Source organism: Ammospiza caudacuta, chromosome 13 (genome assembly GCF_027887145.1).
Source record: "Ammospiza caudacuta isolate bAmmCau1 chromosome 13, bAmmCau1.pri, whole genome shotgun sequence".
In the NCBI taxonomy this organism is placed as follows: domain Eukaryota; kingdom Metazoa; phylum Chordata; class Aves; order Passeriformes; family Passerellidae; genus Ammospiza; species Ammospiza caudacuta.
The window spans coordinates 13,115,422-13,131,689 of NC_080605.1; the positions used below are offsets into that span (position 1 = coordinate 13,115,422).

Below are 16,268 nucleotides of genomic sequence, written 5' to 3' on the forward strand. Positions count from 1 at the left end.
ACCTTGCAGTGTGCCCAGCAAGGCCAAGGACTCTGACCTACCCTGGGCCTGGAGCTGTCAGAGCAATCCTGCCCTGAAAGGCATTCTGAAAACTCTACCAGTATAGACTGTTCAGTAAAGTTGTGTTCAAACTCCTCCTTTCTTAGCATTCTGATTATTAAATCTGCATTGTCAAGCAGCACGAGGCAGCAGTAAAAAGCAATCCTGCAGTGAGATGTTGAGGTGATAAGGCAGAACCTGAAATGGATTGAAAGAGAATGGAAATCTACTTTGAGAAAATGTGTGTTATGAACACAATGAGGATCCAGACCGAGCAGTGGTCTAAAAGCTGAAGGGTGGAGCAGTGAGCAAAGGTGAAATGTTTTGCATCAGGGTTGTCAGCAGTTAAAGGGTGCTTTGACTGTATCTTCTAGGGGATTCACTCACTGTGTCCATAAAATCTGTGTCAGTGATGCATTCCAGTTACAGATTTCTAATGTGTAAAGATGTCAGCTAAATCCTCAGGTGTCTGTGGCCAGCTCTCCCTGGGAGAGCCACAGAACATCTTGTAACTAATGCACAGTAAACTCAACTGACTCACCACGTCAAAAAGATTCCCATTCAAGAATTAGAAGAGGTTAGAGACTTCTTCCATCAGTGCAGGTGGCACTTCTGCACCAAGGTGTGGCTGGTGGCAATCACAGCAGCACTGGAAGGAGCTCAGTGCACCTTGTGACCCCAGACAAAATCCACACAGACCCTTCAGCACCACTTTCCACTGCACAGCCCATGTGTCCTCTAGAGCCCAGGCTTGTCCTGGATTCTGTGTCAGACTCAGCTCTCTTCTTGTGTGAGAGAAAAGGTAAACATGACTGCAGTGAGTTGGTTTCACCAGGCTACAGAAATGCAGAGTGGGACAGCGCGGCCAAGCCATGAGCAGGGTATTTGTTACTGTAGCAGATAATTGCAGAGCTGGTGCTGTGATTCTGCAGGCACATTTCATTTTTCTGTACATTATGTGCATGGGAAAACTATACTCCAACATTCCATACAGTTAATTGGGGAAAAAAATAGTACTGATTAGTGAAGTTGGCATTAAACCTGAAATTACTGAAAGCAAGCCTGGCCTATGGCTTGGAATGTGACCTGCAAGGCACCCCCCTGTCTGTGGTAGTTTGCCACAGCCTGGCCTGACCTGTGACAGGTTTGGTCCCAGAGCAGCACAATCAGCTGGCTGCTCCAGCACAGACTACTGAGGGTTAATTAGAGCCTGGCAGCTTCTTCTTTTTTGTTAGGGAAAGTTGACACTCACTGGTCATGTGGAGTCAAAACCAGGCTAAATATACTGCACTAAGCAATGTGACAGAGTTGAAGAGGTTGTTCACATAAATTCAGCTGGTAGAGCTCTGTCTGAGGCTGACAGAGGAAGGTGCATGTCCCAGGAAATGTGTGCTGCACTCTGTCCATAGTTTTCCTTGAGGTTTGCTGGTCCTTGTTACCTCTGTCAGGAGAGCAATTCACTCACCTGTCCTCTAAAACACACAGTGTGTATCAAACTTCTTCTTATGAGGCACATTAAAAAACTCCACTCTCTGCTACTCACTGAAGCAGCACTGCAGACAATCATGCATTCTAGAATATTTTGGGAGATTTACTCTTCTAAAACCAGTATATCTTCTAGGTTATGTCCCACAGCCTGCACATCCTGCTCCAGTTCAGCAGCAGTAAAGGATACACAGGCCAAACTTTTAATCAGATAGTGCTACAAAAACAGGAAGTTAATTGACTGCTGTAGGAGGAGACCCTGAAAACCAAATGGAATGACTCCAGGAGCTCTTTGGTCTGCCTGTACCCATAACAGAACTCTAATTTCAAGTTGACTTCCTGCTTTCACCCAAACCGAGTGCTCATAATTGAGGGTTTAAAGCTTTTCTTAAATTTTCTTTACTTAAAGACTGAGTCAGGCCAATGAGTTCATTCAGAAAAGTATGAATTTTTGATCAGTTAAACAGATCTACCAGGTGTCATTTTTCTTGATTTTTGTTTGAGCTTCTTAGGTTTTATTTTGGCTTTATATTCTTTGGGTACAGAAAGCTTTCTCAAATGTTTAGGGTATTACAAAGTATAAAGGTATTTTTAATGTATATTTTTCTGGTACCTCAAGTTCTGCCTAATATGTGTGTTAGAACAAAATCTTTATGTGTATCACAGGGTTGAAAAGGCTGTTGTTTCATGTCCCACGTTTCCCAAACAAGAAGCAGTGTGTGCCTGAGGGCAGTGCATGCTCTGTTCCAGAAGGTGCTGGCTGGAGATGCTGTGTGTGCTGTGCATGGCACAATTTGTCAGGGACTGATAAAAGCAAACACTCACCACTGTCAGCAGCTTTGGTAGTGCATGCAAGAACCTCAGGATCTTGCTAAGGATGAAACTAATTAGAAAAATTGCTCAGAAATATATTTTCCTGCCAGAGTGACATATAATCCTTACTGTATAAGCTGTGCTGTCTTAATGGTGCAGAGGCTGTTGCTTTATAAGCTAATGAACTCCACTGTTCTCTCTGGAGGCTTTTTGGCAGTGTTTGTTGTCTGCTCTTTTGAAAGCTTCACCTTTCCAAAGAGGGTTGTTGGTACAGTTAATTTGTTTCCTCACGAGGCAGATTCCTGCCCATCTCCCTGGATTCATTAGATCTTTATTTAAATATCACTTTCTTGCTGTTTCTACCGTAATTGATGGGGGAAAATGATCTTTTTTAATCTCCTATTATTTGACAAGAATTTATCCTTAATTTACTCCTTTCCTTCACAATGGCAGCGGACATTTTCATTGAAACCCAGATAATGCTTTCCACTTCCCATTTAAACATGTGTAATTTTACACTTTGAACAATTAAGCATAAGAAGTCACCCAAAGAGGTAATTTGAGCTGCTTGAATTTCAGAAGGAAGTAAGAGTAGATTCCTTTGTTCTCCCAGGAGTCATCCCTAAGCAGGGCTTAGATACCATGCTGGCAAAACAAGTGTGTGCCTCTATCCAGAAGGCACAAATTAGCCAGGGTCCAGAGTAATTTTCTTAATTGTGTTAAAGCCTAGTGGACTAAATTTGCAACCCTGTCTTGGGCAGGGAAAAAAACCAAATCCAGCCCTGTTGTAAGCTCTGCCTAGCCACTGATCACAACTGAATAAACACAGACTTGTTGGTTAAAATAATGAACACACTATTTGACATTGATTTTTCCTCTAGGAAAGCAGTTCCATGAAATGCAGCTCTGCACTACCTGCAGGGTTTCTCATGTGTCCCAAGGCTGAGGGAGCCACCTGTGCCAAGACAGCACTGAGTGTCCTGGCACTGGAGCTGTGGTGGCCCCACTGCAGGGCCGTGCCTTGGGCAGGGTGTGCACTGGGACAGCTCCCTGTGCTTGGGGCAGAGGCAAAATGGCACAACAGGTTTGCTTCACTAGGACTCCTTTGCCCACCCTGGAGTTGCTGTCCAGTGCCACAAGTACTTCTAATTTGACCACAGTAAGTAAAGCAAACTGAAAAAACTGAGGGAAGAATGTTCTAAACACAAATACTAAAGTCAGATTTAAGTAGTATAAATGCATTCATGATGAGGCAACTATGCAGACATCCAAAAAAATAACCATTACTTTTATGGCTCTGGCTGCTAAATGAAAGTAAATATACAAGTAAATATACAGGAAAAGTGATAATGTTTTAAATAAGCACTCTGATAACTTATAAATAGTTACTTATGTCACATACGCAGTGTTTGTGAATGAAATGGGGGATTTCAATTTAGTGCTATTAAAACAAAAATGAAAATCACTTCCTGGTTGAGTGAACTGTAACTTTTGGTTTAGTCCAGTCAGTAGTTATGTCTGTCTTCTTCTCTGACACAGACAGTTTTATCTCTGACCTGGAATACCAGCCATCAGGTTCAACAGAGAAATGGACTCAACATTCAGCACTCATGTCCAACTCCTTTGTGGAAAATCTAGAGGGTGAGTCTGCTTACTGAAATGCTTCAATGTTTGAAATTGGAGCACAAAGGAAAGGGGAAAGTGTTGTAAGAGTTTTAAGAGCTGCAAGTGAAAAGCACTGTGTAATGCTGAAGTATTGCTATAACCAGACACCTGTGTATTCTGAAATAGTTGGAAATTTAGCATTTGTGAACCAGGTGTACACTCATTCAGTAAAAACCTCCACTCAGAGTATACAGAGCTGCCACAGAACTTCCTGTGTGCTGTAGGATCTAGTAAAATAGCAGAAGAGGATATGAAAATCTGAAGCCAAATATGGGCAAGGTAGAAGAGTGGCCAGATCAGTCAACTGAGAAATTTGGAATGTTTCTCTTTTTCAAAAAGATGAAGCAATGTCAATTTAAATAGATGGAATACAGTGGTATGCACCTCCAGTCAGAGTATTAGGAATACAGGTCCATAACTAGACTTAGAGTTGAATGTGCATTTTAATTGGGTAAGAATATCTGGATTTATTATTTCAGCTTCTTTATTTCACATATAAGCGAGATAATTAGGCCCTATGACTCTTCTAAATACTAATGGTATTAGAATTGTTGCATGGTCTATTGGTCTTGTTTGTGTTTAGACTTTAGTGGTTTTCACTTTATTACAAACATGCCTAAAATGCCAAAGAACTATGCTGTCCTTTTTCTCTCAATACATGCACATATACATTGTAAAGACTTATAACATTTTCTACTTTCTCCATAAATTTGTAAAGGTTAATAACTGTAAATGTACAGTAGATTTGGTGACAGTGAAATAACCAAGCTCTTCATAAAACTTTCACACAATTACTGTGTAGACTGATCCTAAGTTTGCCTATGAAGCTGAAATAAACCACACTGGTCTTTTGCCAGCTTTCAAGAAACTTAATTCTGCTTTCCTTACCTATCAAAATGTTGTTAGTAAGGTAAGTAGCTCCTATTTGGAATGGCAGAGCCAGGGAAAGGACTGTACACCAAGCTGACATTCCTGTGTCTTTAAACAGCAAATCAATTAGTAAAATAAGAGTTATAACTTACTTAGATTATTTCAGTGTTCTGCACTATATCCTGTGCAATTCAGAATCTGGTAGGTTCAGAATAATTTTTGAAGAGCAGGAGTTCTTGAAAAATAGAAATCCAGGCTAATAATAAAATAACCCTCAAATACCAGTGTCCCCAGGTGAAAAATAACACATAGTGTGGTAAACCCCAAATTTAGGCCTATGAAATGTATGCTGACAGGTCCCTTTTATAAAGGGCACACAAACAGAAACACATTTACACACAAGTGTTAGCATTTGACAAATGCAATTGAGAAACATGGCATTTTTTAAAATGAAAATAATGGGTATTTTGTGTATTTGGCACAATGTAGTGTGGTGTTAATACAGGATAGGATACAGAGGAAAGTAGGATGGTTTTGTACCTTGAAGAATGCTCAGTGTCAAATCAGACAAGTTAACTGTATCCACTGCCAGTACAGAATTTTTACAGAGCTAATTTTCAGGCTTAAATTCGGAAGAACACAGCTTCTAAATTATACTGCTGAGGAGGAGAGCAACTGTGACTGCAGTGTGCTGCAGGAGATCAGAGCATCTACAAAGGCAGGAAATAACCAATGGAATACTTGAGTCATCCTTTAGAGGAGGGGTAAGTGAGGTGACTGCTACAGGGAGTACCAAAACATGAGGAGAACCCACATGAGGAAATAGCTCTTTATTTGGTTGAAAGGAGTGCACAAAAACTTCTTGAAAAAATTAAATTTTGTTTTGTGGCAGTTTCAGCATCACAGACTGTGGCAAACTTGAAAAGGCAAACTGTAGAAAACAACCAAGCTTATGAAAATATAATAGATGGTCAGAAGGGTCACACAGTTGCAAGCAGTCTGCAGATTATTTATGAAGGTTCTTAAGTGTGCAATTACTCTGCTGTGAGAGAGACTACAAGCTGCTTCCACACGCAGAAATCAGAACAGAACATAAAAATTATGAAGTTAAATGGGAAATGTAACCAACAGATGACTAATCAGTTACTCAGTTAAAATTAGGTAAGTGATGTTAGAAAGTTTTGTGTATTGATGTTGACAGTTGAGGAACTAGAGATTCTCATGCCCAGAATCCTTTGAAAAAGAGACATGTGGCAGGATCTGCCTCAGTGTAAGGTGTCAGCAGAAAGGTTTCAGAGCAGTGACAGTGACAATTGTCCTCAAGTAGATGACATGGCAGACAGCAACTCTGGAAGAGCAAGCAGCAGTTAAGTGTAAAGTAGAACCTGATGTGGAGCCTGGGTAAATGTGACACTGCTGCTGCTCTGCTTTTCAGAAGGGTGAAAGCCAAAAACTCTCCAGAAACCTCTACAGCAAGATCTTGTGATTAAAGGAAACCAGGTAGTTAAAGTGAAATGAGAGTAAGGGAAGGAATCAAACCTGCACTCATCGATACAGTGCTAACTATTCTCATTTAAAGCTGTCTTGAATTTAAAATGAGAACCATGAGAACTTCTCAGTAGTGTTAAAAGTAGTCTTGAAAGGGTGAATAAATGCTAGGATTGTCCAGGGAACAGCAGAGAATAAGAAAATGCTACTCCTTAGATCTATTTTGTGGCCACATTTTTGTCCCTGATGCCACAGAGGAATTAGATGAATGCCTGTTGTTGGATCTGCTAGAACTCTGCAGCCAGAAAAAGGAATGAGGAGAAAATGCCAAATACAATAAAATGAGTGGGGGGCACAGAAAAGGTAATGGAAGGTAATTCCTGGGAAGGAAACCAGTAAGTGACCATCAAGTAATCCTGGGGCAGGTTCAGCACATCTGAAGAGCATTGCTATTGCTATGGGGAGTTAAGCTTTGCAATCTGCTGTCACAGAATGTTGCAGTTGACAGAATTTTGCACAGACCTTAAAAGATCCTAGAGAGAAAAATCCAAATGGGAACATTTGGCACAAAAGATGCTGTCTCTAACTCAGGAGTTCCCTGGGACAAACACATTTTGGAGGCTGATGGAACACCCTGGGGAAGCATTGTTGCATCTTGCACACGTCTCTGCTCTTGCCCATTACAGTGGTCTGTAATCTGAACTGGTTTGCCTGAAGTTCTCCATAGAGGTTTTCAGGAAGTCTTTTTGACTTAGAAAAACCTAAAATGTTTGGTAACTGCCAATAAAGATACTTGCTTGTCCTGTAGAAAGTAGATTAGTGGCTTCCTGCAAGGAAAAAGAGGTTACTTGCATTATTCCCTGAAAGGCCTGTAGGTTCATGAATTCCTTTTCTTATATTCTTATAAAAATATATATACTTAGGTATACTTCTGTTTTCCTTTGTGCTCCAGTACAAAATATTTGTCTTTTAGCACAATGAGAGGGGAAATTAGATACAGAGCAATTCAGAAGCATGTCAGTTTTTGCTTGGCATTTGATTAAGGAGGATAATGCCTTTACTTTTGATATTAGAACTTCAAACACCTTAAAAACACCTTAAGAGAACTTGTTACTCTAAATTCATAGTTCTGGGGGGGGGTTAATTTATCCAAAACATCCAGGAGTTTATTATTAGAAGCACCAGCTTCTAATGCTGATGTCTTGCTTCATAGCACAAGAGCTCTGTTCTGTTCAAGTCCGTGAACGTGGATCACTTTCTGTAGGTGGGGATTTCTCCAGAGGGTTGCTCAGTGCTGGAACAGCTGATGGGATCAGCACCCACAGCTCTGGGTGTCACTCACTGCACAAATGGCTGAGCTCTTCAGCCTAACTTTAGGTCTTAAAACTGTGCATAGCAAGTTGCAAAGTTTGAAGAGCTCATCCTGAGCAGCCTGGCTGTCAGGCTGTGGCTTTGTCAGCTGTCCAGGGCAAGCCTTCAGTGAGAGGCAAAATCCTCAGGGGCAGGGAGGCCTCAGTGCTCCAGCTGCTGCCCCTTGTGCAGTGAGCAGGGACTGGAAATAGGCAGACAGAGCACAATGGGAAATGAAAACCATGGGAAGAACCAGGTAAAACAGAGTCAGTGGTTGCTCTTATTTTACAGCAGATCCCAAAGTCAGAGCTACTTCTACTCTGTTCTACCCATATTGATGTCAGGATGCTGCTTCATATTTTTCAGTTTTTCATTTTGTAGGCTGGAGCCTCTGTCTGACATTTGGTGCTTTCTCAGTGCAATGTGTTGCTCCTTTCTCGATGCAGCACAGAGAGGGAAAAGCTTTGCAATGCAACATTGCAGTATCACCAGTACTGACCAGGCCAATCTAATCTGTTTGTAGCAGATTTTCTCCCCACCAATTTAACTTCTGTTCTGCACCCTCTGTTTTTAACTGTTAGTATAAATTTGCCAGCCAGGTTATGTTCTAGATAAATACAAAGGGAGGAAAAGGTGAAACTATTGCAAATAAAGTAACAGCTGAAATTCTGAAATCTGGGAAAACTGCCAAAGAGGTCAATTACATAGACAGAGAAAAGTTGCTAAAATAATTTTCATTTCACAACCCAATATTCAAAAAAGGAGAAAAAAGTGTTTTAAAAACCTGCTGTATCACATTTTGATCTGTGCCATATCTGACAAGTTTTCAAAGTGCAGGTATCAGTGTTGTATGGAGGAATGTGCCATGAGTGTACACAGGGTGGTGTGTGCACCCCTTTCTCTCTTTGTCTGCTCCAGTTGTCATTTCAGGATTATTGACCTGGACTGTTAGCACAGGAAACACTTTGTGGCATTTTTGATATCATCCACTCAGTTGACACTGATCATTCAGAATGATTTTAGGTATCAGTAGGTACCAAATGATTACTAAATATTAGCAAGGCCTCTGTAATGATTCAGTGTGTAAGGCATTTCTGGTTCCTCCTGACTTGAGGAGTGAGTGGAGGCTCCAGGCTGTGGGATCAGCAGTCAGCACCTGCACCACAGGTACCAAACAGGCAGGGATTAACTGGAGGGGCCATGCACTGAAAAGTCAAGGTCTACTTGCACAACTGTTCATCTAAAGTCTAAAGAAACTGGCTCTCTCCAAAGAGGCAGCAAAAGTATGAACTACAGAACACATGAACCCGGCAGCCAGAGCACAGAGAACATGAAAACCTTCCTGGAGATCTGTATTGCAGAATCCCAAACAAGCTCTGCATCCTTCCCCTGCAAACTTGTGCTGAAGAAAGGAAATGGTATCAAGACAAGGAGGTTTAACAAAGCCATGCATGCTGCTTTCCCAGTGTCTAGTTGCTAATGGGATGGCTCTTAAGGTTAAGCAAAAGGGAGTATGAAATCTTTATATTTTTAGGACAGAGTAGCCCCTGCAGCCCGTAGTCAAAAGTAGGAGAGGTAGGAAAAGTGGTTTTATAAAAGTAAAGAAATTTTCTTTTGTTTATAAAGCATCAGCAGTACAGCCTGAGCTTGTCCTTTATCAGAATTGTTGAAATTTGTTCCTCTCCCAATTTGTCACCTGAAGAATTTGAGTTTTGCTAGACAATATTGTAGAAAACCTGTATTTATGCACATTAATTAAGATTTCAGATTTAATCACAGACTGTTACATCTTGTGTGCTTGCCCCTCATTGGAAGAAGGTGACACGTCATGCATTCAAATACTGACCTGGATTTCTCTTTTAGTCTTTAATATAAAAAGGAAAATGTTGGATGATTTCACCCTCAGCCTTGTACATTTTTATGCAAGATTTTATCTCTTACTGACTACGTGATTTACATTTGAAACTGCTTTAATTTATACCATTCCCCATCAGAAAGACAAGTTCTGATAATGCTGGTATTATATGAATATTATATGTGCCATGAAAGATTAGAGACTGATCTGCTGCCTTCTGCAAGTTCTCCTTTCTCTGAAGCCTTTATTTTTATCCTCATCTGTACCTCATCTAAACAATGGAGAGTCTTCTGGAGTCTGCAGGCTCCCCCCAGTCCATTTGTTGGGTACAGAGTTCCAGACAGCTGAAATGGACATTCCTGCAAAGTACAGAATAGGAAGATGTGTTAGTTGGGAGGCCAAGGTCTGTAAAAAAATGCCTTGGTCAGACACAGCAGGAAAAGCATTTTCAGCCTTTTCTTGAGGCCTGCAAGGTGCTCTAGCAGAACACTGATTTACATCTTATTTTGAAAAAAGCACACTTGAATACTGGTTGGTTTTATAAATTAGCAATTCTTGCAAAGTCACTGGGACAAGTAAGGTTCTTCCACTAGAATTCTTCATTGGAATGAAGACATTTGTCTAAGAAATGGTAGATATCTCTAATGGAAATCCATGTACACCAATAAATCTGTATTCACCACATCTAAAAGTATTGCAAAAAAACCCCACTGAGCTACAAACAGCTTCTTATAAACAAATCAGTGATTATTTGGAATAAAGCAACACAAACTAACCTGTAGCTTTGATATTCTACACAATGACTTCTGCAGAAGTTTGGCAAATAAAACCCCATGTGACCAGCTATTGTCTTCAGAGTAATGTGTTCCAAGGAGAGTGCAGTGCCAATGGCTACGTGCTGTTCAGTTAAACACCTCTGCCTGTGGGAGCTACAAAACATTGCAGGACAGACCAGTTTGTGCTGATGGTGCTAGTACAGATACAGATCAGCCATCAAAACTTAAGGGAAGTAACTAATCATTTCAAAATACTGAACTTCAGAATGTTATTGGTAATGTTTTTATTGTAGCACTCATGAAAGTTTTAGCAGTACTGAGCAGCTGGGACACTGGGTTTGCACAGAGCTGCTGTTCAGTAGATAAGAGCTGTTGGAGCTCCTGAGAGCAGGCTAATGAATGCCCTGACAGAAGCTGCTGGAGCGCAGTTCTTATGAATAAGCATCTATCATTTGTTTAAAAAATAAAAAGTTGTGGGTTTATTTAGCAGTTTTAAACTTATGTATTGTGTTGGCCTAATCAAAGTACTTAGAAAAGTGCCCTACCTGCAGTCACACAATTTGCAGTGCCCTCGTGCAGTTAGGTTCATTGAATGCAGGTTTTTCTAAGCCAGATGAATTGCACATCTTGTAATGCTTGAGGGAATTGGCTGTTCCACGGTGTGATACACCCCTGTTGGAACCCTTGGGTTCAATACCAGGGCTGTAACAAGCTGTCCTTGCACTCGTGAGGAGAAAACCATTGCAGGGATGAATAACAAACTCCTCCATTACACACAGGGCTGTGCAGGAGGTGGTTTTAATGCTCTCCTGAGTGACACAACCTCTTTTCAGAGCTGAATTTTCTAAGTTACATGGACTTCAGCATATTCACATTATTAATAAATTTCCTTTCAGAACTACTTATGGATCCTACTGCAACAAATGGCAATGCTCAGGCTGTTCAGTGCTAGAAACACAATTTACACCAGCTGTAGATTGGTTTTGTTATGCTTCTACCAGACAGGAATAGTTGGTAGGAAAGTAAATCCTGCTATGGAAAATTAAGGAAGCGTTAAGAAAGGTGATGAAGTGCATCAACACTGTCCTGTAAAATTACCCAATAGAGTACAAAGTAGCAAAAGCCTGGGTTCCAGATCTGTTAAGATGTTCAATAGAAGCAGCTTATTAGCAGAACAAAACGTTCTAAACATAAAAATGGTCCTTAGTCAACAAAAAGATCCATTAAATACCTGTTTGTAGAAGGTCCAAGCAAACTCATGCAATGATTAAGGAAAGGCCTCTGTAATTCAGCCTATTCAAAGTCTTGCTGAGAAAGAGATAACTTACTGCCCACTCAGTAATGGGAATCAACAGGACTCATTGCTTCTAACAAGGAAATAATAATTTAGATTGTGGTTATGGTCCAATATTTTTCTAAAATTTGTCATTATTATTTAATGATATATTTTTCATGTCCACATAGAATGTTATTCAGTTTTCTTTGATAACATTACCAAGGTCCATTTTTGTAAAATAGACATTTCTATCACTGCTTTTACACTTAGCCTTAAAAATTATAATTTTTATCATCTTCCAACCTCAATTGTCCTGCATTTAATTACATAGGATTTAGAGTAGGACTGCAAGATTATAATTTCTTAATAACCTAGGTTAACTTTGTCACATTCATGGAGGTGTCCCTCACTTTTAAATAGTACAAGTTGATTAAACTTGACTGAAGTTGACACAAACTGGCCTGTATATTAGTCCATGCTGAATCTTCACTGTAGGGAAATTGACTGATATAATTCAGTTACTGTGGTTTCAGAAATGCAAGTATACAGAAAACTGGCCCAATTAATAGGTATGTAGTGTTTAAAAAGAATATTCTCTTAACCTGAATCCAGGTTCTTAGGAAGTTCTGTAAGTAGCCTGAAAGAGCCAGGAGTTGCTGGAGTTATTTGTTGTGCTTGTCACACTCTGGAACAGAAGGAGTTCTGTGGGGAAACCTCAATAAACCTGACCTGTGCTGTGCCTTTCAGTTACCTGTGTGTCATGAATGCTCATGTGCTTATTTTCTTCAAGGAGCTTAGGGATTCTCCTGCATGGATTATGGCAGGACTGTTGCTGAAGCCAGGCTCCTCATTCATCTCCTGTTACATAACAGCATCAAGGCTCAGCTCTGAAAGTATTTATTTTTAAAAGGGTTATGCTGATGAGTTCTGGCTTTTGGAAAGTATAAAAGCTGTCAATTTTTAATATTTCTTTTTTTTTATAGTGAATGAGATCATAGGAAGAGATATGTCCCAGATCTCAGTGTCACATGGAACACCAGTGGCCAGCCAGCCTGCACATCCGTGTCCTGGGTCTCTGGAGACGAGAATATCTGATGGAATCCAGTAATGGATAAGCTAACGACTCAACGTCCATGACAACGTCACAGTTTCTCTGAATATTTCTTCATCCTCTTCCTCCTTAGACTTACTGTGCTTCCAACTCTGTGGCCTTTATGAACTGGAACAGTGGATCCTTGCAAAGCCCTTTTAGTGGGTTACATTTTTGATGTAGAGACAGAGCATTTTAATTATAGTTCCTCAGATGCTGTAAAGAGACTTCTTAAAATGGACACACAGAACCTACACCAGATATTTTAACTGTTTTAAAGTTACAAACAAGCTTTGCTTTTTGCATTTAAATAGAAAACTTTTATATTTTAAGTGCTTCAGATGTGTGGAGGTGTTAGTTTGCTCTTATAATATTCACAGTCCTGAACGTGGAGGATTTAATGCACATCTTCAGTGTGCTGCTTGCCCTTAGAGGTAGTATAGTTTGTAACTGATGATTTGTAACACCTTTTGGTCATTTTGGAAAGCCTTTAAAGCTTCTGTTGTTTCATTTTTTTTTTCTTAATAAGATCTTCCAGTGGCAAGTTGTACCTGTCATCTGAAGCCAATGCCACGGAAGCCATTGTGTATATGAATACTGTAGTGTTTTCTTTCTTAGATTCATAGGAAGCAAAGCCAAATGTAGATCTGCACTTGTTTATAAACTGAAGATGTTACTTGATAGGCTGCAAAAAGACCATTCCATCATGAAAGTGTTGGGATAGAAATTACATTCCAAAATTTAACTTTTATAACTTTGTGGATAATCTTCCTGATCTTTATTAGCACAGGCTCCTTCTTGAAATAGCTTTTTTCTTAGCAAGTTACATTTGTAATCAAATTTGAGCAGTAGGATTTTAGTTTAAAGAACAGCAACGTCAAAGCCATGTTAGATACAGGAGAAAATTTAATGTTTGCTGAGGATCTAAATATTCCCATTATCCCTGCAGAATATGGGTTTGAAATCACCAGTTCAGTGGCGTTCAAGTTTTCAATGCAATAGATCATCTGATCACATCTGTTATCTTTTATATTCTGTATGCCCAACCATGCCACTTGGGAACTCCTAAGGAGATGACAGTTGCAGTTCCTTAAATTCAGGCTGTTTGTAAATGTCAGTTTGCTAAAAGTAATTTACTGTGAATAGTGGTTGGGCAGTACCATGTGTCCACGTTTCATTTCAAATGTGTGAAGCAGGAGCTACCAAAGAAATACACAAGATTCAGCAGCAGCAGTAAACTCTGCTGTGCTCTGAGGATGCATCTCCTTTATCCCCATAATCTGATGAATTTGAAAGAATCTGTTTACATCATTACTTAAAAATCTCTGCCCTTTCCAGTCAGACACTGTGGAGAGGATCCAGCACTGCCTGTGGAGGCCACAGCCTTTTCCCTGCCCCAGGAATCACTCATTGCAGAGCTTCCCTCCATGGAACACACAGGGTACACCAGTCATGGCAAAGGCCAGCTCAGAACATCCAAGGTGTTCCTTTTAGTTGCTCATTTGGGTGAGCCATGACGATCTAACAAAAGTTAAGAGTGAATTAACACAAAGAATTAGAAAATTGGAAAATATATTTGCATTGGATCCAGTTCAGGCAAGTGTAGCCATTTTAGCAGTTAACACATGGGGAGCACATGCCCTCTGTAGACTTCAAAGGAATGAAGGGGTCTGACAGTGGAGAGCAGTGCTGAGTTACAACACCTGGGAAAGCAAACACAGCCTCTACTGATGTTGCATTTTGGCAAACAGTGGTGGGGAGAACTTTGGATTGAGCCTTTTGCAGGCAGAACCTTACACCTGGAGTGAAGTCAGTGCCCAAGCAATACCACAGCTGTAATCTCATCTCTGTAACAGCTGAATCATGAACTTCTAAAGACCATATTAAGTGGGTAAAATTGTAATTTTATCATGTACTTCCTTTTAAGACTGCAGCTTGAGGCTACTAACTTGATGTATCATAATTATTTCAAACAACTTAATGCAAGGCCACTATGTACCTGCTGGGAATCTTAAGCATCCTTTTTGTGAATGTACTGTTGAGTGGTGCAAATCTTGACATTTGCAGGAAATAATTGGCAGGGCTGGAATCTGGAAAGTGTGATATTGCAATTGTCCCTCAGCAATGGTGCTTTTCTCTGTCCTCTACTCGTGTGTGTTAAAGGTCCTAGAAAGAACTCACATGCTCAGAAATACATCTACTTCTGTTTTTAACACCTTCAAAACAAACCAAACCACACAATGCTGTAAACCATGTCATTGTCTCACAGTGTGTGCTGGTGGCAAGGCACGTTCCAGTTTTCATTCATGTATTGGGTCTTTTGCATTAAGCATTGTTTGTAGGAGAATTCTGACTGAAAAGCTTTTCATACTGTATGGGATTTATGCTCCTTTATCCTGCTGGTACAGACTCTCCTTGCAAGTTCTCCAAGTAGCTGGAATTCACACTGTACCTAAAGTATAGGAGCCCAAACAATCCGGAGTTGCTATGCACTAAATTTTCTGATGCCTTTAAATACCTTGATGCCTGTAGACATAGAAATGCTTTCCTATTTAAAAATGAAATTTAAAAAAATATAGCTTTGGATACTAAAGCAGTTTTGTATTTGCCTTGTAAAAGCTTCAATACAAGGGTCTTAATTTTATTTTAGCTTGTGTGATAACGTAGATAAAGACTGTTAATCTTGTATAATTTTAGTGATATAAAAAGCACATGATCTCTATTGGACTATGCAAATTTAATTAAACAACAGAACCCGGCAACTGTTAATATTTTGTTGGCATCCACTTCCTTGTCCTTAAGTCCTGTCTTCTCCCTGAGTTCTTTCCCAAAAAATTTTAATACTTAGATTATCCTGAAGGAAAGCCTTAATGATGAGGTCGCTTTTCTGTAAGGAGGGTCAAAGATCAATGTTTGGGGGAAAAAAAAGGGGGTAGCATATTAATCCAGGGGGACAGGGGTGAGTTGTGAAATTACCATAAACTAGGAATCTGAATTTCTGTAGTAAAACTTACCTGTTATCAGGGAACTGCCACCCTTTTTAAACCAAAGAATGAAAAAATGGTTTTGTTCTGATACAAAGCTTTGAAACTCTATTTTTGATACTCATAATGGATGTCATTCCTTGAGGTTTGGAAATCGTTCAAATTGAAGTTTTATATTTAAAAATGTGGGACAATAAAGATTAAGTTCTAGATGTTTACAGAGCCTTGTATTGTAATTTCATGTACATTTTGTATTTTAAACATTTTTGTAAGTTATGATTGCAGTGCTACTTGCAGAAATAAAGGGAAAAACTTGCATTTAGGCTCTTAAATCATAGTGTTCAAATAAATAAAAATAATGCAAATACATTGTCATTTATTTGAAATGCAGACCCAAATGTAGTGGGAAGAATCTCCATTTGTGGTGCGGTGTAACCAGCTGTGCCAGGCTGGGACAGGGGAAGTGAGGGGCATTGGCTATTCCCCCTGGAAGGGCGATCTGACAGAGACTGGGGCTCAGATTGGAGCCAGCCTGTGACCCTCCCCCTGCCTCGGAGCTGATGGGCAGTGCTGGCCG

The 16,268-nt window shown here is 40.0% G+C and overlaps 1 protein-coding gene across 2 annotated transcripts in view; it reads left to right on the forward strand.

Moving 5' to 3' along the window:
* Positions 1-16,058, forward strand: part of NFATC3 (nuclear factor of activated T cells 3) — a 64,303-nt gene extending 48,245 nt beyond the window's left edge. Inside the window, exons 10-11 of one of the 2 annotated variants that reach the window (XM_058813348.1) lie at positions 3,877-3,978; positions 12,601-16,058. In XM_058813348.1, coding sequence (XP_058669331.1) covers positions 3,877-3,978; positions 12,601-12,725 — 227 coding nt within the window. In that variant the 3' untranslated portion in view covers positions 12,726-16,058. The remainder of the gene's footprint in view (positions 1-3,876; positions 3,979-12,600) is intronic. The other variant, XM_058813349.1, reaches the window with a different exon arrangement.
* The last annotated feature ends 210 nt before the right edge of the window (positions 16,059-16,268 follow it).